Source organism: Alternaria alternata, assembly GCF_001642055.1.
Source record: "Alternaria alternata strain SRC1lrK2f unplaced genomic scaffold CC77scaffold_20, whole genome shotgun sequence".
In the NCBI taxonomy this organism is placed as follows: domain Eukaryota; kingdom Fungi; phylum Ascomycota; class Dothideomycetes; order Pleosporales; family Pleosporaceae; genus Alternaria; species Alternaria alternata.
The window spans coordinates 194,821-221,929 of NW_017306209.1; the positions used below are offsets into that span (position 1 = coordinate 194,821).

The 27,109-nt window shown below is 50.5% G+C and overlaps 11 protein-coding genes across 11 annotated transcripts; 4 read left to right on the forward strand and 7 right to left on the reverse strand.

Annotated features, from left to right (window-relative positions):
* Positions 1-13: 13 nt before the first annotated feature.
* CC77DRAFT_1052960 (dihydrolipoyl dehydrogenase) lies at positions 14-4,841 on the forward strand. The gene is made up of 8 exons (XM_018527723.1): positions 14-89; positions 136-2,564; positions 2,770-3,022; positions 3,078-3,157; positions 3,215-3,697; positions 3,744-3,965; positions 4,016-4,541; positions 4,595-4,841. The coding sequence occupies exons 1-8, from the start codon at positions 32-34 to the stop codon at positions 4,684-4,686; spliced, it is 4,143 nt and encodes a 1,380-aa protein (XP_018382234.1). The 5' UTR covers positions 14-31; the 3' UTR covers positions 4,687-4,841.
* A 93-nt stretch (positions 4,842-4,934) lies between these two features.
* Positions 4,935-8,421, forward strand: CC77DRAFT_970177 (hypothetical protein). The gene is made up of 5 exons (XM_018535808.1): positions 4,935-5,116; positions 5,168-6,097; positions 6,148-6,478; positions 6,957-7,713; positions 7,789-8,421. Exons 1-5 carry the CDS (start codon positions 4,984-4,986, stop codon positions 8,059-8,061), a joined length of 2,424 nt encoding a protein of 807 aa, XP_018382235.1. The 5' UTR covers positions 4,935-4,983; the 3' UTR covers positions 8,062-8,421.
* A 1,101-nt stretch (positions 8,422-9,522) lies between these two features.
* Positions 9,523-11,050, reverse strand: CC77DRAFT_356473 (GroES-like protein). The gene is made up of 3 exons (XM_018531350.1): positions 10,358-11,050; positions 9,842-10,300; positions 9,523-9,791 (listed from the first exon to the last, which is right to left on the reverse strand). The coding sequence occupies exons 1-3, from the start codon at positions 10,809-10,811 to the stop codon at positions 9,640-9,642; spliced, it is 1,065 nt and encodes a 354-aa protein (XP_018382236.1). The 5' UTR covers positions 10,812-11,050; the 3' UTR covers positions 9,523-9,639.
* Positions 11,051-11,235: 185 nt separating this feature from the next.
* On the reverse strand, positions 11,236-12,213 carry CC77DRAFT_356566 (hypothetical protein). The gene has a single exon (XM_018531351.1). The coding sequence runs from the start codon at positions 11,993-11,995 to the stop codon at positions 11,660-11,662; it is 336 nt and encodes a 111-aa protein (XP_018382237.1). The 5' UTR covers positions 11,996-12,213; the 3' UTR covers positions 11,236-11,659.
* A 292-nt stretch (positions 12,214-12,505) lies between these two features.
* CC77DRAFT_970189 (hypothetical protein) lies at positions 12,506-14,930 on the reverse strand (the record flags this gene model as incomplete). Its single annotated transcript, XM_018535809.1, has 3 exons — positions 14,529-14,930; positions 12,760-14,465; positions 12,506-12,706 (listed from the first exon to the last, which is right to left on the reverse strand). Coding segments are annotated over exons 1-3 (2,217 nt in total), but the record flags the coding sequence as incomplete, so codon positions are not given.
* Positions 14,931-15,764: 834 nt separating this feature from the next.
* Positions 15,765-17,024, forward strand: CC77DRAFT_1023590 (putative short-chain dehydrogenase TIC 32, chloroplastic). The gene is made up of 4 exons (XM_018525691.1): positions 15,765-15,904; positions 15,955-16,188; positions 16,254-16,785; positions 16,852-17,024. The coding sequence occupies exons 1-4, from the start codon at positions 15,804-15,806 to the stop codon at positions 16,981-16,983; spliced, it is 999 nt and encodes a 332-aa protein (XP_018382239.1). The 5' UTR covers positions 15,765-15,803; the 3' UTR covers positions 16,984-17,024.
* A 239-nt stretch (positions 17,025-17,263) lies between these two features.
* CC77DRAFT_915119 (hypothetical protein) lies at positions 17,264-17,509 on the reverse strand (the record flags this gene model as incomplete). The annotated part of the gene is made up of 1 exon (XM_018533669.1): positions 17,264-17,509. A coding segment is annotated over one exon (246 nt), but the record flags the coding sequence as incomplete, so codon positions are not given.
* A 450-nt stretch (positions 17,510-17,959) lies between these two features.
* Positions 17,960-19,755, reverse strand: CC77DRAFT_356378 (hypothetical protein). Its single transcript, XM_018531348.1, has 3 exons — positions 18,910-19,755; positions 18,814-18,859; positions 17,960-18,757 (listed from the first exon to the last, which is right to left on the reverse strand). The coding sequence occupies exons 1-3, from the start codon at positions 19,332-19,334 to the stop codon at positions 18,065-18,067; spliced, it is 1,164 nt and encodes a 387-aa protein (XP_018382241.1). The 5' UTR covers positions 19,335-19,755; the 3' UTR covers positions 17,960-18,064.
* Positions 19,756-20,409: 654 nt separating this feature from the next.
* On the forward strand, positions 20,410-23,096 carry CC77DRAFT_1077208 (MFS general substrate transporter; the record flags this gene model as incomplete). Its single annotated transcript, XM_018529258.1, has 4 exons — positions 20,410-20,492; positions 20,540-21,174; positions 21,227-21,307; positions 21,358-23,096. 4 exons carry the CDS (start codon positions 20,410-20,412, stop codon positions 22,818-22,820), a joined length of 2,262 nt encoding a protein of 753 aa, XP_018382242.1. The 3' UTR covers positions 22,821-23,096.
* Positions 23,097-23,726: 630 nt separating this feature from the next.
* Positions 23,727-24,038, reverse strand: CC77DRAFT_917065 (hypothetical protein; the record flags this gene model as incomplete). The annotated part of the gene is made up of 1 exon (XM_018533680.1): positions 23,727-24,038. A coding segment is annotated over one exon (312 nt), but the record flags the coding sequence as incomplete, so codon positions are not given.
* A 960-nt stretch (positions 24,039-24,998) lies between these two features.
* CC77DRAFT_356392 (alpha/beta-hydrolase) lies at positions 24,999-26,467 on the reverse strand. The gene has a single exon (XM_018531349.1). The coding sequence runs from the start codon at positions 26,320-26,322 to the stop codon at positions 25,132-25,134; it is 1,191 nt and encodes a 396-aa protein (XP_018382244.1). The 5' UTR covers positions 26,323-26,467; the 3' UTR covers positions 24,999-25,131.
* Positions 26,468-27,109: the final 642 nt, after the last annotated feature.

Below are 27,109 nucleotides of genomic sequence, written 5' to 3' on the forward strand. Positions count from 1 at the left end.
TTTGCGACCCTAACGTCTCGACCATCTCAATATGCGCCCAACTTTCGGAGGGCCCAAACTGCCCGTTGAGCTGCGAAACCAGCTTGGAGGTGTGTTCGACATGGCCTGGTGATGTTTTATTACTGACACTAGCAGATCCAGCCAACAACAAGCGACGAAACGGTCCGCGCAATGGGCCACCGAATCGCAAAGACAGGCGCAAGGCTGATCGTGTAGAGAAGAAACGCCAGAACAAGCAGGTCAGACGACCAGCGCCATCGCATCCACACAATGGCCGGGGACCACGCCGTGAAGCCGACGACGACGACGACGATGAGGAGGAGGAAGAGGAAATAGATTGGGACAACATCGAATCCGACGCTACACCACCTCCAATAGCTGCGAAAGAATCGCCCAAGCCGCTGAAAAGCATTCTCAAAGCGAAGCCACCACAGCCTGAAGATGCCTCACCGCCACCTGCCAAATTATCACGCGCCGCTCGGGAGAAGCTTGCGCAAGATGATGCCAACATTGCCAAGTTAGAGAAGAAGCTAGGTGTAAAGAGCAAAAAGAGATCCAAGGGAGCGGATGATGGCCTGGACGACATATTTGGCGACCTTGGGGATTTTAGCGACGAAGAAGAGGTACAACCTACAAAGAGGAAGAGGGATGAGGACAATGATTGGCTCGCAAGCAAGAGGCGGAAAGCTCTGGGTCAGGAGTCGAGTGAGGAAGAGGACAGCGGGTCGGAAGGTTCTGAATCAGATGATGAGGACTTGGACCTTGAAGAGGCGGGCTTCGATGAGGATGATGAGACAGAGGATGGCTCTGATGACGGCTTTGGCTCTGAAGAGGACGACGACATGGAGGACGCGGAACCAGAACAACCGCGCATACGAGAGAATCCATACGTCGCCCCTGCAGCGCCAAATGCTCAACCAACCAAGTACATACCGCCTGCGCTGAGAGCACCTCCCTCGTCAGACACGGAGGCTTTGCTACGTCTCAAAAGACAAATTCAAGGTCTCTTCAACAGACTCTCAGAAGCCAACATATTGTCAATTCTACGCGACATCGAGAATATATACCAAAACAACCCTCGAGGCTACGTCAACAATACATTGGTCGACCTACTTGCTAGCATGTTGTCGGATCCCACAGCTCTTCTGGATACCTTTGTAAACTTGCACGCTGGTTTCATCGCTGCGGTGTACAAGGTCATCGGGCCCGACTTTGGTGCACAAATAGTGGAGCGCATCGTCACAGAATTCGACCAACACTACCAGGCGAACAAAGATGGCAATGGAAAACAGACTTCGAATTTGATATCTTTGGTGGCGGAGTTGTACACTTTTCAAGTTATCGGCAGTAACATCGTTTTCGACTACATCCGATTTTTCCTTGATGAGCTCACGGAAATCAACACTGAACTCTTGTTGAGGATAGTCAGAGCAGCCGGCCCACAACTACGACAGGATGATCCAAGTTCACTCAAAGACATTGTTGTTTTGCTGCAAAAGTCTGTGGCAAAAGTTGGACAGAGTAACCTGCCCGTTCGAACAAAGTTCATGATCGAGACGATCAATGATCTCAAAAACAACAAGATGAAGACGGGTATAGCTTCGTCTGCGATTTCTCGAGAGCATACGATCCGCATGAAGAAGCAGTTGGGTACTCTGAACTCAAGGAACCTAAAAGCAACTGAGCCGTTACGCGTTGGGCTGAAGGATATCAAAGACACGGAGAAGAGAGGAAAATGGTGGCTGGTAGGAGCGAGCTGGCGAAATGAGCCAGGCAACGAGGAAAAGCCCGAGGAGCCAAAAGAAGCCGGCAAGACTACAGCCAAGATCGACATTGAGGACGAAGACAGCGAAGTCGACCTCGTGCAGCTTGCTCGTGAACATCGCATGAACACAGACATTCGGCGCGCCATTTTCATCTCCATCATGTCTGCCAGCGACTTCAAAGATGCCCAGATACGATTGAACAAGCTCAACCTCAAAAGATCCCAAGAGGCAGAGATTCCACGAGTCATCGTTCACTGCGCAGGCGCTGAAAAGACCTATAATCCATACTACACTGTTCTTGCCCGCAAGGTCTGTTCAGACCACAAGACACGGAAGAGTTTCCAATTTGCGCTCTGGGACATATTCAAGAGCCTAGGAGAGAAGCAAGACGGTGCAGATGACGATGACTCTGACGACGACGATGCGGGTGGCGACACATCTCTTCGAAAATTGGTCAATCAAGGCAAACTGTACGGCACACTAATTGGACGAAAAGCTCTGCCTATCACTACTCTCAAGAACCTCAACTTCCCGTATTTGCAGCCCAAAACCAGGACTTTTGTCGAGGTTTTGTTAGTCACTACAATCCTAGAGTCGCTAAAGTCATCAAAATCGAAGGACAAGCGAGATGAGCGGGCAGTGCGCGAAGTGTTTGTGGAGGTAGACCAGGCTCCCGAGATGATTGCTGGGCTGCAGTTCTTCCTGAAAAAGGCTGTTAGCAAGACGGAAATTGTCGAGCAGACGGAAAAAGAGACCGTGCGGTGGGCTTGCAAGTCGATAATGGACATGTTGACGAAAGTACTGGCCACGACCACTCTGCAGGAAGATTGAGAAACGGAAAGTAATAGACCATTCACCATCAGATATCGCAAGAATACCCTCTGTTTGCCGTGTATAGTAATGCGAAACCCATTTTGCCGCGATACTTGGACGAAGATGTTACGGAGTAGATGTGAGGCACTTTGTCAGCTTGGCGCCACTTGACCCTACGGAAGCCGCATAGACCTTCCCGGCCGAGCTCCGCAAAAAGCTCAACCACATCTCCCATCCCACGCCCCATCCATTGACGCCTGTCATCCCCGCCGTACACTTTACGGCTTCTCTTGGTAGCGATTCTTCGGTAGTCTCCACCATGTTCCGCTCACTGGCACCCCGCGCCATCCAAAGGGCGACGCGGCCCGTCTCCCAAAAGACATTTTGCGCATCCAACATCTACTTCCAGAACCGGTTACGACGAGGCTATGCGTCAGAAGCTGGTAAGTCGCATTGCCGTAAAGACCGGTACGGTGACTTTTGCTGATTGCTGGACAGAGGACAAGGACCTAGTCATCATTGGTGGTGGTGTCGCAGGCTATGTCGCAGCCATCAAGGCAGGACAGGCGGGCATGAAGGTTAGCGAGAACAGACGTAGAGATTTCGAGGTCCAGAGAGCTAACACACTGCGACAGGTCACCTGTATCGAGAAGCGTGGCTCCCTCGGTGGAACTTGCTTGAACGTCGGCTGCATTCCCTCAAAATCGCTCCTCAACAACTCGCATCTTTACCACCAGATCCTCCACGACACAAAAGGCCGCGGTATCGAAGTCAACGATGTCAAGCTCAACCTCCCCGCCATGATGAAGGCAAAGGACACTTCCGTGTCTGGTCTCACCAAGGGAATCGAGTTCCTTTTCAAGAAGAACAACGTCGAGTACATCAAGGGAACTGGTGCGTTCCAGGACGAACACACTGTTGCTGTCAACCTGGTCGAGGGTGGCGAAACCACTGTTCGCGGCAAGAACATTCTCATTGCCACTGGCTCTGAGGCTACACCCTTCCCCGGCTTGACCATCGACGAGCAGAAGGTCATCACAAGCACTGGCGCTATTGCGCTCCAGGAAGTGCCAAAGAAGATGACCGTCATCGGCGGTGGTATCATTGGACTTGAGATGGTAGGAACAGTTCTCTGACCCACAAGGCATTTCTAACGATTCACAGGCCTCCGTATGGTCGCGTCTGGGTGCCGAGGTCACTGTCGTCGAATTCTTGGGCCAAATTGGTGGCCCTGGCATGGACGCCGAGATCGCCAAGGCGACCCAGAAGATCCTCCAAAAGCAGGGCCTGAAGTTCAAGCTCAACACCAAGGTTACCGCAGGTGAGGTTCACGACGCTGGCGTCAAGGTCAGCGTTGAGGCCGCCAAGGGTGGAAAGGAGGAGACCGTAAGTTCAGCGCAAGCACCTCGATTCAGAAGCATTGCTAACAATCACAGATGGACGCTGACGTCGTTCTCGTTGCCATCGGTCGCCGCCCATACACATCTGGTCTTGGTCTGGACAACATCAGCCTTGAGACCGACGACAGGGGCCGCTTGATCATCGACCAGGAGTACCGCACCAAGATTCCCCACATCCGCGCTATCGGAGACTGCACATTCGGACCTATGCTTGCCCACAAGGCCGAAGAGGAGGCTGTCGCTGCCATTGAGTACATCCACAAGGGTCACGGTCACGTCAACTACGGCGCCATTCCTTCCGTCATGTACACTCACCCTGAAGTCGCCTGGGTCGGTCAAAACGAGCAGGAACTCAAGGAGGCTGGTATCAAGTACAAGAACGGAACCTTCCCCTTCTCCGCCAACTCAAGAGCTAAGACCAACCTCGACACCGAGGGTATGGTCAAGTTCCTCGCAGATGCTCAGACTGACCGGATATTGGGTATCCACATCATTGGACCCAACGCTGGTGAGATGATTGCTGAGGGTACCCTTGCTCTCGAATACGGTGCCAGCTCAGAGGGTAAGTCAACATGCAGTTTCTCGTTTCGTGACAAGATACTAACGATATTGCAGATGTTGCTCGAACATGTCACGCTCATCCTACCCTCGCTGAGGCGTTCAAGGAGGCTGCTATGGCCACCTACGACAAGGCTGTTCACTACTAGATTCCCCCTTTTTGGTCCGGCTTTCCTTTATGCATCAGCGACATGATGTTCGAGCTCTCAAGCGCGCGAGCAGGGAGTTGTGAATAGTATTTTGTAGAATATATCTGATGCGTCATGCTCGCCAATTAAAAGCTTGGGAATGATGTGCATGTGATGTGGAGCCGATAAGGCTGAGATACCCTGCTAGTGGCGTTTTGTCGCGTGCACGTAACGCGTACCGCGATTTGGGATATTGATGTCAATTACACCCGCTTCGGACCGTCTTCACCCATACCACACCCTTCGACACAAGACGCCATGAGTAACGATGAGATCGAACAGCGCTGCACTGAGCTACGACATGAATTGAAGGCCTGGGAAAAGAAGTTTTCAGCAGAGAATAATGGCCGAAAGGCGGGACGCGATGATATCAAGGCCAATGCCGAGATTTGTACGTACAGAAGAGTTCCGGTCACTCTACAGTCATGCTGAACATATGCAGCGCAAATGTACAAAGACTACAACAAGCTACGAGTACGACTGTCAAGCAAAGCAGCGCCGCAGACGCCCTCGAAGCGAACCCCAAGCCGAAGAGCGAGCCTCGATGTCGAACGAACACCAAAAGCCGCGCCCAAGCCCACCGTCTCTACACCGTTGAAGAGGAAACGAGAGGACGGTGATGCAATAGAGAACGTAGATCTAGCAGCCGAGCTTCTGTCTCCACAAGGACCTACCGTCATAGGACCTACGCCCCAGCGCGACGGGATAGTTCTAGGTCTCTTCGACATGCTCCCATATGCATATGGCACACCAAGCAAACCGAGGACTGTACTAGGAGATGTGGGGTTAAATGTGCCGCAAACTCCGAGTAGGGGACTTCAAGATGCAGCAAGTGAGACATCACTAGAGTCAAGAGCAAGGGGAGAGCGGACGCCACTGTCGGCGGGGAAGCGGTTTCTTTTGAACCAATTCGTCACACCGAAGAAGAGAAGGTTAGACGAGGAGGGTACACCGTCATCTACGACTCGAGGTCTAGCTACACCTGCATTCCTGAGGAGAGACAATGTGCTGAATGCTATTGACGAGGAGGAGGAGCCAATATCACGACCAGCACCTTGGATGCGACGCGGACTTGGACGTAGCTTGAGTTCCATGATACAAGCGATGAGGAAAGATGAAGACGACAAACTTGATGAAGAGGCGGACATGATGCGCGAACTGGAAATGGAGGAAGAAGGCATCGCCGTCCCCAGGAAACCCAGAGCGTCACAGATACTGATAGAAGATAGCCAAGCTGCTATGCCCTTAGGGCCAGACCGAGGTCTTGAGTCTGACGAAGGCAGTGAGGAAGAACCAGAACTCGGGCCTGATGGAAAGCCACGAAGGGTCTGGAAAAAGAAGGGTTTGAAGAGGCAGACGCGGCGTGTAATAAGTAAGATATTCTGTATTCAACAAACGAGCTACATGACTAACAGTTTTCAGTGCGCCCGAACATTGTAAAGCCCAAGCCAACGCCAGCACCACAGACAAACGACGACCCAGAGGGAGAACAAGCAGGGGTGCCAGAAACTCAAGTACCAGCGGTTCTGGAAGACGAGTTTGGCTCAGACTTGGATGGAGATTCAGACTACGCGAGTGACGCTTCACATACCCCGAGACGAAAAGTGCCCGCAAAGAAGCCAGAACAAGCAAAGGAGAAGCCTGTCAAAGAGAGCGCACTCAAGACGGCGGCCCGCAAGATCAAAGCTACGGCAAACGCAAATTATCGGAGGCTCAATATCAAAGGCAAAGCAGGGACTGGTGCGAAGGGAAAGTTTGGAAGGAGGAGATAAGGGGAAAGGACATGATTTGGGGAACTCAATACTAGGCACCAGTAGCATGTATGTTGGAACTATGGACCGGTCAAAGCATGGGCATGTTGATTTGCTCTGGTACTGTACTCAGGGTAGAAGATTTCCACAGAAGTAATCTCTGCTGTCACACAGCGTAAGGCGTGGCGTGCTGACTACCCAATCGGTCATGGAAGGCAAATTCTGTATACGTTCAAGACGAGACGTCAGCTGCAGTATCGCAAACAAGAGTAGACCAACGCGAAAGCAGACCAGCCGCCAGTAGTGATATTCCCACGCTGAGACAATGTGACCGACTAGGTCATCTGCAGGTATTGGTGCCTGGTCCGCGTGGGATGTCAGGCTTATATCTGGGAAACAATTACAACAGTGCTTTCGCCCTCATGGGTTCTTTCAGCATGTTTGAGAGCAAGTGAAATAAATGGCATATATTCGTTATAGAACGTTTGAGGGAGGATATGACGCGGCGTGGCGGTTGGGGAGCACGCTAAGCCCAGCACCTCCGACGCCGACGGTCTCCCGACGTATACCACCGAAGCTTCCACTCGCCGCAACAAACACCCCAACCACATCACGAATCCGACCCACTCAATCACCTCGACCAGTCTCTGTATCATCGACTTGCACTACCAAAACCGAACCACCGCACACCATGGCTGAAAGGGAACTCTCCACCGTGCTCCAGCAGCTCCACCAGACGCTCAAGTCGCACAACTACCAGCAGTCGACCTCATTACTAGGCAAAGCCAAGATCGCCCTCCTCAACCTCAACGCCCTCATCCCACAAGAGAAGACACCACGGAAACATCTGCAGCTCGCACGTGAGACGCTCGAGCTAGGCGCCATCATCTCCATCCGCCTCAAAGACACCGAGTCCTTTACCCGTTACTTCCAGCAGCTCCAGCCCTTCTACTCCCTGCCAGAGTCCACACTACCCAAGGATGGCAGTAATTCCAGCAAGGTCACAGGTCTATATCTGTTACTGCTGTTGAGCGAGGGCGACTACGCGGGCTTCCACACACTGCTAGAGACGCTCGAGGTGGCGGCTGCGCAGGCCGGCGCGAAGCTCGAGGCTGATCAGTTCATTCAGTATCCCATAAAATTGGAGCAAGCGCTTATGGAGGGAAGCTACGACAAGGTGTGGGTCGAGACAAAGAGCGAGAGGGTGCCTGGCGAGGAGTTTGCTCTGTTTACTGAGGTACGTTACTGCCACTATCATGCCGCACATGCTGTCTTTGTATCATGACTTGGATCGTTGCTAACACACTCTCAGATTCTCATCGGCACTATCCGCAAGGAAATCGCGTCCTGCAGTGAGCGCGCATACCCCTCCATTCCCATCTCCGACGCCAAATCACTCCTCTTCCTCGACTCGGAAGGCAGCGTCGTCAACTTTGCCAAGGAATGCGGTTGGGTTGTCAAGGACGGACGGATATACTTCCCTCAGCAGGAGGACGAATACATGAGCAGAGACATCTTGGTTACAAGCGATCAGGTCATTGAGAACACTCTTGGGTATGCGAGAGAGTTGGAGACCATTGTCTAAGAGAGTGGCATAAAAGAGACAAGGCCAGCGAAGTTGTGGTTTTCGTGGAGCAAAGGAGTAGAGCGGTGTACGATAAAAGCATCAAGACACGTGGAGCGTATGGGCTGGAGCGTACTGGCAGCAGACTATGCGCTCGATCATAGCAGCACGAGGAGGAGCAATCTCAATGACAGAACATAGATAATGATCATCATCACCACAAACTATGGACAACAATCCCTCTTCACTACAGCAGACCGGCACAATTTCGTAGGCAGACTGCTCCCTAAAACTTAACTCAAACTTACTGCACATATGGAACAGGGATTGAGTTTCGAGTAAGATGAGAAGGTATTCACAAGTCTTTTCTCCATAGACTAGGTAGGGTGCCATTTTGAGACAACCATGGATGATATTTGAGTATCTGATGACCCTAGCGCCTGGACTGGATGACATCTCCTTTACAAGGCTAACAAGGAGGCGACCAAGTCATGTATTGAACAACCTTTCCCTTAGTTCTGCAAGATAGAAACTCTCCAAAGAAGCAGAGGAGCGATAAACAGGACTCCGACGGCAAGCTCTCCAATTTGCATGCCCATTGCGTAGTTCGGATGCACTCTTTGAATCATGCAATATCAAGTATTGGAGTGTAGGAGAAAACTTCTGGGGGTTTAACGAAGCACCTGTGTATCGATTCTTGTTTTGCGGCCAGGACGCCGCGTGTAGTAGCGCAAGAAAGTTTGGAAGCTGATAAGTGGCTTGGTCGATGAAAGCATTCTCAGACGCACGCGACCTTTCTTGCAAGTTTCGAGGCGAAAGAGATGTTGTCAATGCATTCTTTGTTCCACTGTATTAGAAAAAACATCCCTTTTAGGAGGATTACTTCTTACTTCAAAAGAACATGTTAAGAGCTATGTACATATACATATAAAACTTAGAAATCTACAATACTAATCATCTCTATAACTTTTCTTATTAGGGTATGATATAGGCTGCAAGGTAGGGTTTGTTATTCCTGTATCTGTCTAGGTTTTTTTCTTGTATGAGGTAGTCCGTTATTTTAGACAATATTGAATGGATTGTTAGTGATAGGAAGGGAAGAGGACAGGGCAGAATAGACGTCTTGATACGCAACTGATGTTCTTTCAGAATAGTGTGATGGATCTGTGCTCGTACATCTGTCCGGAAGAACTTCTCAATAGTGGGTGAGGTGCACATTCTCCTTAAGAGAAAATTGGACTGTGTCAACCACTTCTTGGAAGAATCTTTGACAGAGAAACAACTGATTTACTGATCGCCGCTTTAGATCATATTCCTACACCTAGATCATCTTTGGAACAAACGCTTTTAGTTCATGGCTTATGACGAGCGGATTTTGTGGCCCAAGCAATGGAGAAGTGATAATCATTTTCAGTAGCAGCGGAGGGGGTGAGCAGATGTGTACTTCATGTACACTTTTGTAGGATAGCAGAGAAAGGTGTGATGCAGTATTAGAGATAGGCGTGGTAGTGTTTGAATAGACTGCTCAAGAGGCAAGTGTCGAAAAACGTTCTTATCGTATGTGTTGGGTTACGTCCCGTGTTCACAGTTGACACTTTCTCACTCGAATACAACACCCATCCGTCCCTTTGCTTTGTGCGCATTCATCAGCTCGACCATCTTCGGCACCTCCTCAAGCTTAAAGGCGGTCATATGCGGCTTGATGTTATGTTTCGCCGAGAACTCAATCGCCTCCCTCATATTGTAGCATGCTAAAGATTGGTCAGCTCCGTTGCCTTGATTGAATAGCGTGCTTGCTTACTCCCGTTACTCGACCCCTTTATTTGATACCTCCCCAAAGCAATATCCAATCCATTGAATTCAAGCGGCTGCTGCGGAATGCCTACAACCATGATCATACTCTGACCAGGCTTAACAATCGCCGGGCAATCGTCATAAGACTTCTTTGACGCTGTGAAATTTACGGCAGCATGTACACCGCCTCCGGTAAGCTCTACAATCTTCTTCTTGTAGTCTTTGTCCGTCATTGAGTTGAAGGTATAGTCTGCGCCACAGGATTTAGCTTCCTCTATCGCGGCGTCTGTGATATCGATGCCGATGACTTTGTGACCCATGGCTTTGGCGTATTGGATACCCATATGGCCGAGACCACCACATCCGATTACCGCGAGCCAGGAGCCGGCGGGTAGCTGGCAATCTGCGATACCGTGGTAGGCTGTCACACCTGCGCAGAAAAGGGGTGCTGACGTTTTAGGGTCCACTGGAGCAGTGAAGTTAGCATGCCATTAATGCTCGCTTTCTATCCAGTTTGACTGACGGTTCTCGGGTAATATGATAACCTCCCTAGCATCTACGACTGCGTATTCGGCGAAATATCCGTCCGAACTAAATCCTTGTATCTTTGTCTCCCCTGTCGCACACCATGCGTTATGCACATTCTTGCAGGCGTAGCATTCAAAGCAGCAGTCGACTGCGCAGAGGAAGCCTACGGGGTCGCCCTCCTTGAACTGCTTAGCTACCTCTCCTGAGCCGGTTGACACTACTCTGCCGGTTCCCTCATGGCCAATAGTGACAGGGTTTTTGCCGAGAATAAGGCCTTGGTCATTGGGCTCGAAGAGCATGACATCGGAGTGGCAGAGGGATGTGCAGCCCATCTTTACTAGGACCTCGTGCTCGCGCGGTGTTGGGATAGGCACCTCATTCAGGTGAAGTTTGTTGTCTCGCGCGTCGTACTGTTGCGCACGCATGGTTTTCTCTGGCATTGAGCCCATGGTGATGATGTAACTCAAGGAGAATGTGGTGAGAATGCTTTGAGTAAGGTTACGTATGCAGTGTGGAGGTAAGAATCAGCTGTTCGTGAAAGCCAAATGGAAAGGATGAAGGGAGGGCGGGCAGCATCGACGGAGAATAAAGCAAGATTAAAAAATTCCGACACGCTGTGCAGTGGAGACATGCTGATATGTCTACCTGGTGCAATGGTCGGGAATGGTCTACCGCTGCATGACAGTGGAGTGAGGGTGACCATTCCCGATAACCAAGGAGAAAATCACCCCGCGGCGCGTAGTCACGACTCCGGAATGGAGCATAGCAGAAGCCGAGTGGCGGAATAAAAATCGTTGATGTATTAGTAGTATTATGTCGCTCGAGCGCAAAAGATGAATCTAGACTGGGTATACAAAGGGTATATGCTGACGAGATCGTAGAGTAAAGCACAGGGCTTTTGTGACAAAAGAAACAATGAAACGGGTATCAAAGATTGTTTGCAGTGTATGCGGCAAGGTGGACTCCAGCCCCGCACCTTCCCTCGTCACCATGGCTCGGCAGGCCGGATCTAGACTCCGTGCAGCCTCCGATCCATGCGTGGACCAGGGTATGCGTCGGCAATGCTTCCTTTCTGTCCTCAATGCAGTTGTCGGCGTTTTGTTTCTTTCTTTTTCGTATCAATGGGTATCTTGGGGTAATTGTTTTTTGGTAATCAAACGGGTATCCAGGTCGTCGTCGAGGCGACGTTGCGAATAGGCGCTGCGAGGAATTTGTTTTAGCGACAACATGTCTCTGCAAAGCCTCGCATTGGTATCGTTCGCACACATGCGATGGGGCGGTCAATAAAAGTGCAGGTTTAACGCACCCAGGGCAGGAATCGAGCCCAAACAGCCTTCTTCTTCTGCACCGGCGGCCGCTTTCCAAGATTGGCCATGTAGAGGGCGTAGCTCCTCTCCATCTTCTCGAAGGCCTCTGCCTTTGCCTTTTCGCATTCAAGCGGGTCGTGGTCCCAGTCCGGGTTGCTTTCTTGAGTGTGGTCGCCGTGGTAGCGAGGAGAAACTGACGGCCAACCGAAATCTCTGACAAGAAGGTCTGTGGGCGGCGAGGACATTTCCATCTTTTCGTCAATGACTGAAAGGTTGGATACGCTAGAGGAGGAGGATGAGGTGGAGGAAGAGGTGGACAGCGACATGGTGAAATGGATGGTGAGGGGGATGTGCGCGGATTGCGACGCGTAGGTGATGAGTCGATGACGGCCTTGGGTGCGTGTTGTGCGGGCGAGACAGAAGAGAGGCCGAAAATGGAGCGAAAGTGGAATTATAGAGAGAGTGATAGAGAAGGTATTATGGGGGGTGCTGTGTCATGGCCTGCGGGCGATGGGTTGGGGTGCGTTGTCGAGAGATGGAAGATCAAGAAAGCCTTGAAAGTTGCGCGGCTTGGAATTGCCAGGCCAGTCAATGCGCGTCAGGGGCGGTTGGTAGCCAGCGCCACACATTCCTTCCAGGCGCACGGCAGCCTCCAACTAGCGACATTAGACCTCATTCCGGCTATGGGACAATGCAAGCCATGACGTGCTAGCTGCCGATCGTCCCCGTGCGTTTAGATTAGCGCACTCATCTAGAACATGCATGCACGTTTCATCTGAGCATTTGAATTGCTGCATCTATCGCTATGACCATGGTACCCGTCAACCACTCTACTTTCGTCGCCCGCTCAGCGTCTTGTCCAAGTTGAATGCCGCCGAAATCAGCGCCAGATGGCTAAACGCCTGCGGTGTGTTGCCCAGCTGCTCTCCCGAACGCGCAATCTCCTCTGAGAATATGTGCAGATGGTTTCCGAAACTCAACATGTTTTCGAAAATAGTAACCGCTTGCAACAGGTATTTCTCATCGTACGCGCCAGCCTGCCATCGTTAGTAACCAAACAAGATTAAGTGGGGGAACGCATGGCGCTTACTCTTGTCAAGGCCTCGACCAGCCAAAATGTGCACATGCTAAAAGCGCCTTCCTGCCCGCCTACGCCATCGTCGCTCAGGGCGTGGTTGTACCTGTACACCAAACCGGTACTCGTCAGACCGCCCTTCTCAGGAGCCTTGAGTATACGGTCGAGAGTCTTCAGGAACCGAGGATCAGTCGGAGAGATGAAGAAGACCAGAGGCGCAATCAGTACAGCCGAGTCTAGGACGTCGCTCGACTCGTAGCTCTGTATGAAGCATTCCAAGTCCGAGTTGTAGCCCTTATCCATGACTTCTTCATACATCTCATCGCGAATCCGGTACCACTCAGCTCGATGCGGACACGGAAAGCTCCTCTTATCTGCTAGGCGCAGTGCTCGATCAAGAGCCACCCACAGCATCATCTTGCTGTATACAAAGTTCTGCTTCTTACCCCGTACTTCCCAGATCGACATGTCTGACTCCTTCCAGACGGTACAAACATAATCCGCAATCTCTCGGACAAGAAGCCATTGATCGTACGAGATTGGACGTCCGAATCTATTCACAAGATAGATTCCGTCCATCAGTTCACCGTAGATGTCCAACTGTACGTGGAAAGCTGCGCCATTGCCGATCCGTACCGGTCGGCTGGCCCTGTACCCTTCCAGATGGGGCAGTTCGAGCTCCGGTATATCTGTGCCGCCCCAAATGGTCATCATGATCGGCAAAGCTCCTTGTCGTGCTTTGGCCTCTTTAACGCGCTGGAAGATATAGCTTATATAAGCTTCTGCTTCGTTATTGAATCCCATCCTGAGAAAAGTGTAGATCGTAAAAGACGCATCGCGCACCCACGAGTAGCGATAATCCCAGTTTCGCGATCCACCAAAGTCTTCGGGCAGGGAAAACGTCGGCGCCGCAACAATTGCTCCGCTGGGCTCAAAGGTCAGCATCTTGAGGATCAGCAAGCTCCTGGTAACCACCTCTTCCCAACGACCCATATATTTGCTTTGCTCTATCCACCTAGCCCAGTACTTCTGGGTGCTGGTTTGCAATTCTTGGACTTGTTCCGTCTCGATGATGTCTGGACTATGGTCTTCTGCGTCACGCAGAATGAAGGATACGGCCTGACCTTCTTCCAAGGTAAAATTAGCCGTGACGCCTACGCCTAGATCTTGTGGCTCTGGTGACTCCTCGAAGACCACCCTTGGGCATACACCGTCAGGTGCATCCCCACAATCGATCGTCGCATTGAGCTCCAGGGATAGATCTTTGGACCTGAGGATGACTCGTTGCAGACCACGTCCCTGAGCGCTCTTACCCATGTCGGCGATCTCGGTAGTGTGTTTGTCTTGTGCATAGTTGAAAGCAGGGAAGACCTCGACGCACACGTCAACTTTGCCCCGCATACATTCTACTCGCCTTACGAGCCACTTCTTTAGATCGGGGCGCTCGGGAACGCTTCCTGTATGGTTGCTTGCGACGACGTTTGCATGATATTTGGCATCCCAACTCTTGTCGTTTGGTCGAGGGAAGAAGTCCACGACGTTCATGACGCCCTCTTCCTTCAGGTAGCGTGTCTGGAGAACATTGCTCACGGGCAGATACTGTTGCTTGGTTGTGCAGGAATCGTCGCCAGTTGGACCTATTGTAAAGTGGCCACCCTTTTCTTTGTCCAGGATCCTGCAGAAAACGGATGGTGAGTCGAAGTAAGGCCAGCACATATAATCTTGAGTTGGACGTATGAAGTCAGTATATGTCGATACACGGCTGGTACGCGGAGATCACATACCTATTCCACCGTCTGTCGCAACCATGGCACAAGTCCTCATATTTCCAATCAACCCATAGTCTTCGATCGGCATATATCCATTCGCTGAGCGCCTCGAGGTAGAGGTAGAGGTCTGAGGACCCGATGTGACTCTTTCCATCTTTGGATTCTGCATTTCTCCTACCTTATGGCTGTGTTGTCTGTATAGCTCGGTGCCGCTATCTCTATCTAACGGTAGAGGCGTGCGGGTGAAGGATGTGTTAATGACATCCTGGAGAAGCCGCGTGCCGGGTGAACCGGAATCCATCTTACCATCGGTAGATTTGGACATGCTCAGTACACTAGGCCGGAATAGCTGGATCGTTGTAGATACCACTGCAAGCGGAAGAGTACAAGCGGGCCGATCAAGTTGTAACGATCATCGTGATGCTGTATATCGGAAATGGCTGAGCCAATGAACGACGATCGTAATTGTGACGTCACAAGCTTCTATCGTTCGAACTCGCTCCCACCTTCACTCGCGTCAGATGCAGCAGCCATCATGTTGTCGCATTATCACATTTTACACATTATGCTCACTGCAACTATGGCCTCCAGACATACTAATAGACACGTCTTCTATTTTGGTATTCTTGGACATCAAACTAAGAGCTGCATGAAGTACTATGTCTAGCGTTCCAATAAACTCGTGGACACTCTAATCTCCAATCGGATGATAACAAACTATTACCACGAGTCACAGAATCGAAGCAGAAAGCCTTAAAAATAACGTTTTTGTCTAAGTGGAGATACATACTTCTAGGCACATATGCTGTCCAATGTCCCCAATCTCAACAGTAGAGAACAAGTTGCCCACTTTGATGTCGGTATGCTCGATATATCCTAGGACAAGACCGAACGATTGCATATAACTTAAGCTTGTATAAGGCGTCTGAGATCCCAGCTTTGCGCTAACATCTGATAACAAACCGTCGAGCTATGAGTTTTCCCACTCGTCCTATCACAGAAATGAAGCGACACTGACATGAGTTTCTCGCCATAGTCTGACTTGTTCTTTTTTTTTATGCTGTTGAGAATGTAGGTTGTCGCAAGACACCGATGACGTCACGACGTATCCTCACATGTGAGAATGCCAGCCGGCGAATAACCCAAAACGTCACATCTGGTAATTACAAACATACGTGTATTACAATAGGAGAAAGTGGTTAAATGAAGTTTCCAGCTTCTTTCTTCTACACTCCGCCCAAAACAAAACCACTTCGACACCAACGCGTCTCTACAGATCTATAGCCTAACATGCAATCAATTCTTCACAAAGTCGTCGGACCCAAAGAGGTCCATCCGGAGAACCTCGACGGGCGAGTCGCTGTGGTTACTGGTGGCGCCCTTGGAATCGGGTACCGCTATATCTTCTCGACTGTTGAACTACCACTAATTTTCCCTGCAGCTACGAAGTTAGTCGCGCGCTTGCCCTCGCTGGCGTAAAAGTAATTATGGTAAATCGCAAAGAAGAACAAGGCTCCGAAGCAATCTCTAGCATCAAGAAAGAGAAGGCAGATGCCGACGTTGAATGGAAGCACTGTGACATGGGCAGCCTCAAGGAAGTCAAAGAAGTCTTCTCTGGGTTGCGCAATTCACTTGAGCGTCTCGATTTCCTCGTGCTTTCTGCTGGAATCAACACGTCAGTAACACTCACGTAACGAGATGCATGTAAGACATGAACTGACTTCGTACACAAAACTCCAGGAACCAATATGGTGAAGACGCTGATGGTATTGATCGTCACTTTGGCGTGAACTACCTAGGCCACTTTTATGTTTGCAACCAGCTATGGCCAGTGCTTCGGAAGACGGGAAAGATGGGGACCAAGCCGGCACCACGAGTCGTTTTCGAGTCAAGTGAGATGCATCGCACAGCGCCATCAGATGTGCACTTCGCAAGCATGGACGAGATTAACGATAGTTCCATGGATCCGACACGGCTGTACGGACGCACTAAGCTAGCCATGATCCTGTTTTCAAAGTTTGGTCTGCGGGACCGCGTTATCAAGCCCAACGGCGACAACGTATACGCTCTCGCCGTGCATCCAGGTGCAGTCAATACAGCTATGCAGCAGCAGTGGAAGGACGCATATCCGGGAATTACCGGCAAGCTACTGTCGAATGCAATGCTTTTTGCTGGTCGGGACGTTGAGCAGGGTTCATACAGTGCGCTTTGGGCATGCACATCGGACGAGATTGAGGAGAAGGACATGAATGGATTCTATTTCAGCGACCCCGTAAGATACATCTTTGGTTTTGATGCTTGTTGTCTACTGAACTTATCGACTGACGTATGATTACAGGGCCAACCAGGCAAAGAGACCTCTCAAGCCAGTGACGAGAATCTCGGTGCTGCACTGTGGGATTTGAGTGAGCGGATCATCAAAGATAAACTGGGTCAAGACGCGCTTGTAGACTGGGCTAAGAAGGAGTAGGACTGTGAGGCTAGCATGACAAGCGCAGGTTCAACTACGTTCATCTCAACATGTAATGAGTAATGATTAATACAACTACTACAACACTCAATATCCTATCGAAGCCTATGACAGTCTGATAACGCTGCTCATGTCACATGAGCTCTGATTCCAAAGCCTAAGAGACATGAGGCCAATTGCTCCTTTGAAACCATTGCGACTGTCCCCTAAAAAGGTCTGGCTGATTCGTCCGACCGTTGGCTAACGATGCCACTACGTCGCATAGCTCTTGATAGAACGCAGATTCCTGAATCTCCACATCTTCAAGCAGGACAGGATTATCATCAACGATCGTCACTATGACCTTCCGCAAATCCTTCGCACTCTCGGAAAGGTTTTCATAAACGAACAAGATTGCATCAATCATCTCTGGATGACTATGGTAATACTCGGCTGCCTCCTTGAATCTCCAGGTGCAGAGAGCTTGAAGATCAGGCACCAAATACTTGTCGGCTACTTCCCAGAGCTGAAGGTGTAGCAACATGTGGCGAGGTGTTGGTGTATGGTAGAGCGCGAAGCCTGAGCCCTTTGGTATGCTTGGAGCGACGCGTTGTCGTTTGTGGGACACATTGTCTGGCTGGATGTCGTCAAGAGTCGAAAGTGCCCGCTTGTTTGAGTTGCTTGGAGGTGGAACGCCAGAGTTCGGCGATGAGTGTGTAGAAAGAGCGATCGATACGCCACCACCACTGAGAGGGCCATATCTGTCTGTACTTTCGCGACATATGTATGGATTGATACCGCACGTTCTGATCCAGACCAAAGATTCTGAGTCCGTGTCGGGTTTCCAGGCAGCGGGATGGTAATTGGCGTTTTGAAGGAACTCAACCATCATAAACCGAAAGCCTAGGGTGACATCGTGGTAAACCAGCAAGTCCGTAATCGTGCTGTTTTATGGTTACTTGAAGCACGATCGAATCGGCTAGTGACACGAGCATCTTTTTGAGAACGATGTGATCTTGTGTAGACATCGCGGAATCAATGTAGTCCTGACCTCGATTCACGGCTGTGCTTTGGATCGTGATTCTTGGAGAACAAGCAGACCTCACTTCGAGCGCCTTCTTCCGAAGCCCCAACTGGATTTTCTTGTCTTCTCCCGTGGAGGGTCTTGCTCCCGCATCTTTCTGAAAGCAATGATACCTTTTATCTCCTTCAACTGGTCCATGTTTCGATCTAGTATCGCCGTCTCATCCACCCCTTTGTCGAGTAGAAGGGTAACGAAGTCGACTTGTTTGTTCGCGAGAGCGTGATCGAGTACAGAAGCGGGTTCGGTATCTTTAGCGTGGATGTCCCCACCAAAGGCGAGTAGAATGTGGGCAAGCTCGACATTGCCGCGCATGGCTGCGAGATGAAGGGGGGCGCGTTGGTGGTCCCCCAGGATGTTGACAAGTGCACTCGGCTGTGGATGCTTCTCCAGCACTGTATTGACCTCTTCAATCAGAGCAGAACCATCCTCGCATCGCAATACTGTTTTGTGGAAATCTCTCCAATCTTCGCTTGGGTCTAAGGTGACGGGTGTTTGTGCTGAGAGTATGCTTTCATCATCGGCGTCCGATTGAGCTAGAATATCTTTCGAAGATAAGGAAGAGACGGAGGGACGCGATGAAGAAGTCGTGGTCGAGTCTCTACGGATCTGTACTGGCTCTAAGATGGTTTCCGCGTTCGAGAGCCACCTGCCGAGCACGGTGGAATCGTCTTCAACGGTTTGATCGTGGATCCTGTCTCGTGGAATAGGTGGCTGGTTGTGGTTGTCAGCGAGAGCTTTTCCATGACACCAGTTATCATTCAACTTACTGCTGCCGTAGATTCTGAAGTGCGGCGCATATAGGAGGTGAACTCGCTAAAACAGTATATTAGCAGTGTTAAAATCGAAGGTAGATTTGTACTAACAGTTGCGAACAGACTCCAGTGACTAGAACGATGTCCATCAGGCATTGTCGTATCTCATCGACCGCAACCTCGATATCTTTGGCCACCGTATTCATCTTGCGTTCCAAGTAGACTTTGTCGACAAAGCTCTCCGTACTCCGAGCTTTCAACTCTAGTATCCTGGGCTTGATCTCTCGAAATTTGTTGCGACATTGCGTGATCTTTCCACGTACAATAAGCGACTGCTCGCTATCGCTGTCATGCTCGGCTTCCTGGTATTTTGAGTTGAGGAAGCTGACCATTCTATGCAGATCCGTTACTTTGCGGGAAAGCCGGTCGACTAGTTCGTCTACCTCCCGCACAGCGTCAATATAGGTCTTGCATCCTCTGACGACGGCAACTCCGAGCAGTGCGATGGTAATTATGCTTGAGACCGGCTCGGCCATCGTCGCTTCAGGTTCGTAAGTGCTATTGAGGTCTACTTTGAAGCGGATCGTCAAAAAAGCTTAGAGCAGGGCTATGGGGTTTCACAGGGATATTGCTAGATGTGCGTGCAGAAGTGCAACAAACGTTACATGTGTAGTATTGGCTTTGCTTGAAGAATGCATATCGTAAGGAGGCTCAAGGATGGAGGAGAGGCTGAGCAGAACGCGTGGAGTCTGGCCGTGACCAGCAACGAACGGAGGGACGGGTAATGTGAGAAGCACACGTGTAAGAGGAGTTGACGTAAGTGTCAGGTATGAAATGGTCGGACGGGTCTATGCCGGATAAGGGTTGGGTTTGACGCGCCAAGAGCAAAGGGCGATCTCAGGCGTGCCTGGGGTAAGCGGGGAAGCTCGACAGTGCACTATTGCAGATTAAGCAGGCAGCCGCTTACGTGCCGTCTACCAGCTTACCCGCGACGGCAGGTATCGCCTGGTCCAGCGAGGATACGTAATGTCTCGGATCTCATGATCTGGGGATTCATCTCAGAGTCGCGCGAACCTGCGTTCACCTAGTTAGCTAGAGATGCAATGGGTATAACAGACGCTCTCGCAGTCGCGCATCCCTGTTAGGTAAACCACAAGGCAGTCTGCTGGAAAGAAGGCTGAAGGAAGAACAAGGTGTCACCAATAAAACTAAAGCCACAGTGTGATGCAATAGCTGACCTTCGTGCCGAATGCGGGTTGGTAGCGTCTGTTGATTGGCCATCGTCTTCTAGGCCTGCGCCGCCTAGGAAGGGGCAAGAGTGCACATCAAAAGTAAATGCAAGGCAACCAATCCGTGGAGAGTAAAGGGATCACAAGAACTCATACATACTGCTCAGCCTCCCTTTGGAAATTGGACGTAGGCAGAATGACGGTGAAGGACCTCGACAATACATGTCGTATGGATGATCGGGCTCCATAGTTGGAAGCACCGGTCAGCCTTGTTGGTGTCAGCCTATTGCGGAAAATGGACATATATTGTTGAATCCGGCATGTCGTCGCACACCAAATTAGGCTTGTAGCAGCATACTCCGGTAGAGAGTCTATGCCCACCATGAGAGCAGTAGATTGTGCAAATACAGTTGGTAATCGAAGACTGGCGACAAATCGAGTACGCTCAACAGGCGCAAGACAGACGTATGTGCATGAATCAGCATATTTTGAGTGTGGCTGACAGTCTGTAGCATAGATAATCCGTTCTTGACATTCGATGATACAAAAGCCGATCTCAATACCGGAAGAACCGAGTTAGAAGAATACGTTTGGCAATTTGCGGCGTTAGCAGATCTCAAAGATCGGTACGAGTTGCTTCGATTCGGCGCTCGACTCGCTCGAGACAAGTTTGAGACTATCAGCAGATATGCGGACGAGCTCACAGGGCGGGAGAAGAAGCTTCTAGAGCAAGAGAAGGACAAGAGTACAGGATTTTGGAAGCAGTCCAAATTCTTGCGCGCGACGATCATGACGGCAAGTCTGGCAGGAATGATTCAGGGCTGGACGCAAAGCGTGAACAATGGCACTGCCTATGGCATGCCAGACGAGTTTAAGCTATGTGTTCGCAGAAACCATGGATGTCCTTCATCTGACCTCTGGACTTTTGGAATGCTGAATGCCGTACCCTTGCTTTCCGCGGGCCTCTTTGGCACACTTCTCGCAGATCCATTGCAAGAGAACTTCTTGGGGAGGCGAGGTAGTGTGATGCTCTCCTGTGCTATCACAATAGCCTCAACAATCGGTGCGTCGGTTACGCATAATGTAGGCCAGCTCGCAGCCTGTCGGGCTATCAATGGAATAGCTTTGGGCGCAAAAGCATCGATAGGTAAAAGAGAAGCATTGGCTTTGTTTGCGCCAAAGATACTGATGCTACGTAGTTCCTATATATGCGGCTGAAATATCGCCGGAACATATTCGGGGCGCAATTCTGGCGAACTGGCAATTGGCGGATGCAGCAGGTAGGTTCCCCTCTCAGGTACTCGAGCGGCATAGGATACTGATCCGTTAGGCATCTTTCTCGGGTTTCTTGCGAATTTGTTGGTCGTGGTTTACGTCAAAGATTCCGCATCCGCATGGCGCATCCTCACAAATACGGTGCTTATCCCCACGATCCCGTTGTTGGTCATGATCTACTTGATGCCGGAATCCCCTCGGTACTTGATGAAGCATGGAAATTACCGCAAAGCACTGGAGGCGTTTGAGCAGGTTCAAACCACGCAGTTGTTGGCAAGTCGCGATTTCATGTATGCGCATGCACAACTGGATTTCGAAAGCCGACTGTTGAAGGGGAAAGTCAACCAACTTGGTAACCTGGCCGAACGTGTAGACATCAGCACGTCAAGCTTCGCCAGTGAGCCATCCTTGATAACACCAGATCGCGTGCAGCTCGAAACGGTCGTTTCGCAAGCGCCCATACCGCCAGGTGGACTTATCCAAGGTTCCAATACGGAAGCAACGAATGGAGGAACAACAATAGAGCCAGGTAATAGCCAGCATCAACACAGATCGCATACTGAGCAAAACGAAAATACCAACATCGAGCTTGCGGTTCTGAACAGAAGATGGAGCGATGTTACAAGCCTAAACCTCGATACTGAAGTCAAACGAGCGAAGAAGAAGAGTAATCCCTACTCGTATAACATTGGTGTCAACGGTTATTACAAGCGTTTGAGAGAGCTGTGGTCCAACAAACGGTGTCGACGGGCACTGTTAAGCGCTTCGGTCTCCATGATCACTCAAACACTAACTGGCGTTAATACGATAGCGTTCCTCGGCACCATAATTTGGAACAATGCCATTACAGACAACAGCGACCAAATTGCCGCGATAATAGGTCTGGCCTTTGGAGCAGCAAACTATGTGTTTGGGCTACCAGCATATTGGTCCTCCGACCGATTAGGACGGTCGATTATGCTCTTGCTCGGCTTACCAAACATGGCCTGGTCAATTTTGGTGTTTGCCTTCCTTTTCAAGATCTCTGAGTCGGAGTCCGTCCGAACCCCATTGATTAGCATCTTCGCTGTCATTTTCGTCGCCTTTTATGCTCCGACGGCGGGTACGTCCCCGTTCTCGATTGCAGCAGAGGTCTTCCCTCTCGTGTCGAGAGAAGCCGGTATGGCTGTCTCCGTCGCTATCAATCTCTCGGGCGCTGGTATATTGGTCCTGGTTTTCCCGTTCTTGTTGAATAGTATTGGGCCGACCGCTGCATTCTCAATCTTTGCAGGCCTGAACTTGGTCGCCTTCGTGTTGGTGTACTTGTTTGTTCCAGAGACGAGGATGCGGACGTTGGAGGAGCTGCAGTATACGTTCGATTTGCCGACCGGATGGCATGTCGCGTATCGGCTGGGGTACATACGGCGGCATGTCTGGGAGAATTGGTGGAAGTATCTTGCTCGCAAAGAGGTTGACCCGCCTATCGCGTTCTATGCATGGGCACGAGAGACGTACAGAGAGATGGAAGGTGCCAGCTGAGTACTGAAGCGAGGTCCGCTGGAGAAGATTGTAGATGGGGCGCGGAAGCTTAGGGCTCGACGCGACTCACTTTCGCCAAGCAAGTAACGTTTTGGTGATAGCGCGAGATTCTCTACAGAACATTCATTCTTGCCAAAGTACGAGTGATGTTGGGCTATTGTGGCATACACATGCAGCGAACAATGCGTGAATACAAAATACTATCTTCCTAGCGGATTACTCGAGAGACGAGAGCAGTTTGCTCTGCAGAAAATTCACCTGAGTGCGTGCGTAAAGAACTTCCATGCAGGCGCGACATGAACACTGTCACGCTGTGCCATGGCTTTGCTCTGAAACGAGACAAGCTTGTACACGATCGGACCAAGATGCCTTGGTGATCGTTTAGCGGTAATTCCTAGATGCTGCTTACTTGATTTAGAAGGTTGCCGTGGATGTGCAGGGTTGTGTGTCAAGGTTACTGCATGACACCGCACTGCTTGACACCGCACTGCTAGCAGTCTTGTAGTGTTGGGTACGGATCGGGCCGAAAAGGGCTGCTAGTTGTGAAAGGTCAAGACTGCGGCTGCTTTGTACAAAGAACGAACGGGTTCACAGCTTCAAGACAATATAGGTGAGGTTTGTGTAGTAATTGTAGTTGCACAACTTAAAGGTGTAGCTAGCCTATGGTTGTAGCAATAATCTAACTGGCCATAGACTCGCAATTGCTAAATGTTTGCAGCTACTATCGCATCTTGACGATGGCTCGGCTTGGTTCCTCTTGAAATAATCAGTCTGTGTCCATGTGTCAGAGGGAAAGACCTTACGTCTCATGATGTCCGCAACGACGATACCGTCTCTCACCATAAGAGGACAACCTACCCATAAGATTAGCAATAAGCACAGTGAAGAGCTACAGAGCACTCTACCAGAGATGGTGAGCGAGTAATCATCGCCATTCTTTTCTGCAACGACGCGATGTTCGTTATAGCGATTTTCGGGCTTAAACCATAATACCCTCTTCGGCCTGAGGCTCAAGTCCTCTACGAAATGTCTGCTAAGGATATGCCCTTCGGACATGAGACGGCTTTCGCGTAGTTCAAAAACGGCTGGTTCCGATCCACCCTCTACAAGTTTGCATGATTGGCCATCCCATTCATCCATCGGGCCATTGACCTTGGAGATGGGCCTGCCGTCTATTTCAATGATGAAGGTGCTTGGAAGGGAATCCATCGTACTGGATTAGAAGACACAAATTGATAGTGGAAGCAGCTGGAAGAGTGCAGAGAACCAAGAGAGATTGTGAGTGAGATGGTTTCTCAGGCTTGCCACTCATTACTTCGCCATATTTATACAGGTAAGTGTTATGAGGATCACCTGAGGCTATAGCATAAGCTATGCAGTATAATTGTTTTTGCACGCGCAGTTGACACCCATTCGCAATGGCGACAAAGTTTGGATGCTGCTGAAGGTACACCGCTATTATGCATGCAAATGCAATGTAGACTGAACGTATCAGTGCAGCAGTGACACTATCGCTAGAGGGGGGAGAGAGGAGGTTGCTGGTATTAGAGCAGCAGTCGACAACCAGGACAACCGGTGACGCCTGCGGCTTCCAGTGGTATAGTTTCTAAGTATGCCTAGGCAAAGCATAGAAAGCAGGCTGTTGCACCGATTATACTCTCTTGGTCGCTTCCAGCTCACGAGCGAATATGCCCGGACACTCAGATCAGGTGCCACCCCCACCCCCTCTCACACGGTACGGTCCGCCCCACCGTTTCAATGCACGTAAGACACCCCAAAAACCAAAAACACCCTAGTCCTTCTTGGGTTCGTGCTTTCATCTACATCCACCATACAGATCTAACAGCAGGCTTGCAGTATGGCGACGCTTGAAGCGACGCCGATGACTGGCTCATGAGAGTACGTGTGAGTTGGCACGTTATGCTCTTATGTTCTACTGACGGTGTGCAAAACCATGCACAACCGCCAGACTGAGTCGCCTGTCCTCTGATCACTTCGCGGGTTGCGCAATCGCATCTATGAGTTGGCTGTCGGCGAAATATCATCGCTGAGTTGCGTTCGACCGAGCAGCCGGCAAAAGTATTGGTCTATCTCGCCTCCGCTAACGCTTCTGTGTTGGAGGAAGTGCAGAAGGCGTATTGTTCCTCAGTCTCGACGTGTTCTGTGTGGGAAGAACCAGGATGATGCAGAGGCGGTCAAACTGAGTTGGTGCGGTGATGCGACTATATAGCCGGAATCCCACCGGACCGACGTGGTGAGAGCTGATCGCTGCAGTCAGGCCGTGAGTTCCTGGCAATCACCGCATATTGCACTACTCATGAAGAGCCCTTGAGATAGCTAGGCTGACGATGGGGTAGCTCATGATACGATCGTGGGAACCATGCTCGACGATCTGCTCCCTAATGATCCCCTTCTTCCCTTTCCATTCCATTTCCCAGCCGCCAGCTCCCAACGCTGTCTTCTCTTTCGCCTTGATGTGTTCGAGCTCTTCAAACGTCATAGACGAGGTTGACCCAGAGGCGGCATTGACAGCGTGCCAGAACAAGATATCCGAATGACTCCATGGTATATCATAGTCATCTTTGGCATGTATCAACGTGATGTTGTAGCTCCGTCGTTTGTCGTTAACCTTGATGCTGTCTAACCGATGAATGAGTGCGGCGAGCTTCTCTTTGGAAGGGAACTTGGTAAGAATAAATCTATTGAGCAGTGCCATGAGCGGCGGAAAGACCGCGAGAGGAGAAAGGAGCGGAAGGGTGCGAGCGACTTTGTACGTCCGGGTCAGGGATTCTACATCGGCGAACGGCGCTACCAGTACAACTCCCGCCAGAACAATAGGGATAGGTTGTGAGGCTAGGTGATGTGTGAGCGATATTGCTACCGCAGTACCCATGGACTGAGCAAATACTACGATCCTCTCTGGTGGTATGCCTGCAGTGTCGGTCGCGAATTTGACCAATGTAAGGGCATCAGTAAGGAGGCCGGCTTCCGAAGGCCATCCCGTACTGGTGCCAAACCCGCGGTAGTCAATGGCAAGGACATGTACGTTGGTTGACGTCGCGCTCATGGCTCTGTAACTTTGTGGCCGCCACCCAGATCCCAGTGTGCCTGCCGCACCGTGGAGATAAATGACTAGTTGTGCAGTGGAGTCCTTAAGAAGCTGAAAAGAAAGTCGTTCTTCGACATTTGCGCAAAGTCCAACTGGCTCTCCACGAAGCTGGGCTTGGTGTTGGCGGTATGTTTCCAGTGGCAGGACGTGCCACGCGTGTAGAGTCTCGCCATCTGGGGTTTCGAGGTGAAATGGCGTAACTTGATTGCGAAGAAAGCCCCATTGCTCGGGTATGTTTATGTCCTGACCCCAAGTTCGGATTACTCGATGCAAGAAGATGACGTGGTCTTGTAGTGTTGGGATAGTCAGAAGCGATACGAAGCCAAGATAGATTCCGATCAGGCCAGCGAAGATGCCGAGGAGAAATTTGAGTACGTTGGTAGCTAGATCCATGACTGGTCTATTCCGTGTTTGAAAAACACAGCTGCGACGAGTTTTCGAGATAGACCAGAGCGAAAACGATGTGGGGTTCAGGTGGAACGTGCTGAACACTTACATTCGAAGAATGCGACTGCGAGATACACCGAAGGACATCGGTGTCTTTACGGCATAGAGGGCTCAGCATGATAAGATAATGAAACGCCAAACTTTACGGCCACTTGAAGGCGTCATATTCAAACTTTTGGTTTTGAAGCGACCGGGCTGATCTGCTAGGACGTGTTCGCGATTACGATAGAAAGTGATGCCTGAAAATGTGGCGTTTCTGTGCTCCACGACATGCACGAACCAGATACAAAGTAAACCAGTATCTGGTGTTGAGGACGCGTTGATCAGCTGCACGCGTCATGATTGTGATTTCCAGTCTAGCTCGATGAGGGAGCTGGGACCATTGCCGAGGTTTAGGCTGACAAGGAGATCAGCCTTACGGCGTAAATCGTGCGCATCATGTTCATCTTGTGTTTGAAGCCCGGTAAACTTAAAAGCCTTGTATCACTCCGATTTCTGCAGCTGTCTAACGCCTTTCGTAATTCTTTCACGAGACATGATGAGGACTGTAGAGGGGTCAATATAGACATGAGGATGCATCATCCACGTGTCACCGGTGAAAGTTGAGGCCCGAATATGGTTTATTCGCTTTGGGACAGCAACCGCGTTCTTCGACAATAGATTGTGAGAGCATGCGGCGGAGCGCACAACTTCTCATATGCCTCTACCTCCGCGTCTGCCCGTAAGAATTGCA

Coding starts and splice junctions, on each gene's coding strand:
- CC77DRAFT_1052960 (XM_018527723.1), top strand. CDS start 32: ATGCGCCCAACTTTCGGAGGGCCCAAACTGCCCGTTGAGCTGCGAAAC. Junction 2,565..2,769: donor TAATGGACATGTTGACGAAA/GTACTGGCCACG, acceptor GAAGCCGCATAG/ACCTTCCCGGCCGAGCTCCG. Junction 3,158..3,214: donor CAGGACAGGCGGGCATGAAG/GTTAGCGAGAAC, acceptor ACACTGCGACAG/GTCACCTGTATCGAGAAGCG.
- CC77DRAFT_970177 (XM_018535808.1), top strand. CDS start 4,984: ATGAGTAACGATGAGATCGAACAGCGCTGCACTGAGCTACGACATGAA. Junction 6,098..6,147: donor GCAGACGCGGCGTGTAATAA/GTAAGATATTCT, acceptor AACAGTTTTCAG/TGCGCCCGAACATTGTAAAG. Junction 6,479..6,956: donor GGGACTGGTGCGAAGGGAAA/GTTTGGAAGGAG, acceptor TATTCGTTATAG/AACGTTTGAGGGAGGATATG.
- CC77DRAFT_356473 (XM_018531350.1), bottom strand. CDS start 10,811: ATGGGCTCAATGCCAGAGAAAACCATGCGTGCGCAACAGTACGACGCG. Junction 10,301..10,357: donor TATCATATTACCCGAGAACC/GTCAGTCAAACT, acceptor TCACTGCTCCAG/TGGACCCTAAAACGTCAGCA. Junction 9,792..9,841: donor AAAGGGGTCGAGTAACGGGA/GTAAGCAAGCAC, acceptor ACCAATCTTTAG/CATGCTACAATATGAGGGAG.
- CC77DRAFT_356566 (XM_018531351.1), bottom strand. CDS start 11,995: ATGTCGCTGTCCACCTCTTCCTCCACCTCATCCTCCTCCTCTAGCGTA.
- CC77DRAFT_1023590 (XM_018525691.1), top strand. CDS start 15,804: ATGCAATCAATTCTTCACAAAGTCGTCGGACCCAAAGAGGTCCATCCG. Junction 15,905..15,954: donor GGTGGCGCCCTTGGAATCGG/GTACCGCTATAT, acceptor TTTTCCCTGCAG/CTACGAAGTTAGTCGCGCGC. Junction 16,189..16,253: donor CTTTCTGCTGGAATCAACAC/GTCAGTAACACT, acceptor ACAAAACTCCAG/GAACCAATATGGTGAAGACG.
- CC77DRAFT_356378 (XM_018531348.1), bottom strand. CDS start 19,334: ATGGCCGAGCCGGTCTCAAGCATAATTACCATCGCACTGCTCGGAGTT. Junction 18,860..18,909: donor ACTGGAGTCTGTTCGCAACT/GTTAGTACAAAT, acceptor ATACTGTTTTAG/CGAGTTCACCTCCTATATGC. Junction 18,758..18,813: donor CTTCAGAATCTACGGCAGCA/GTAAGTTGAATG, acceptor AACCACAACCAG/CCACCTATTCCACGAGACAG.
- CC77DRAFT_356392 (XM_018531349.1), bottom strand. CDS start 26,322: ATGGATCTAGCTACCAACGTACTCAAATTTCTCCTCGGCATCTTCGCT.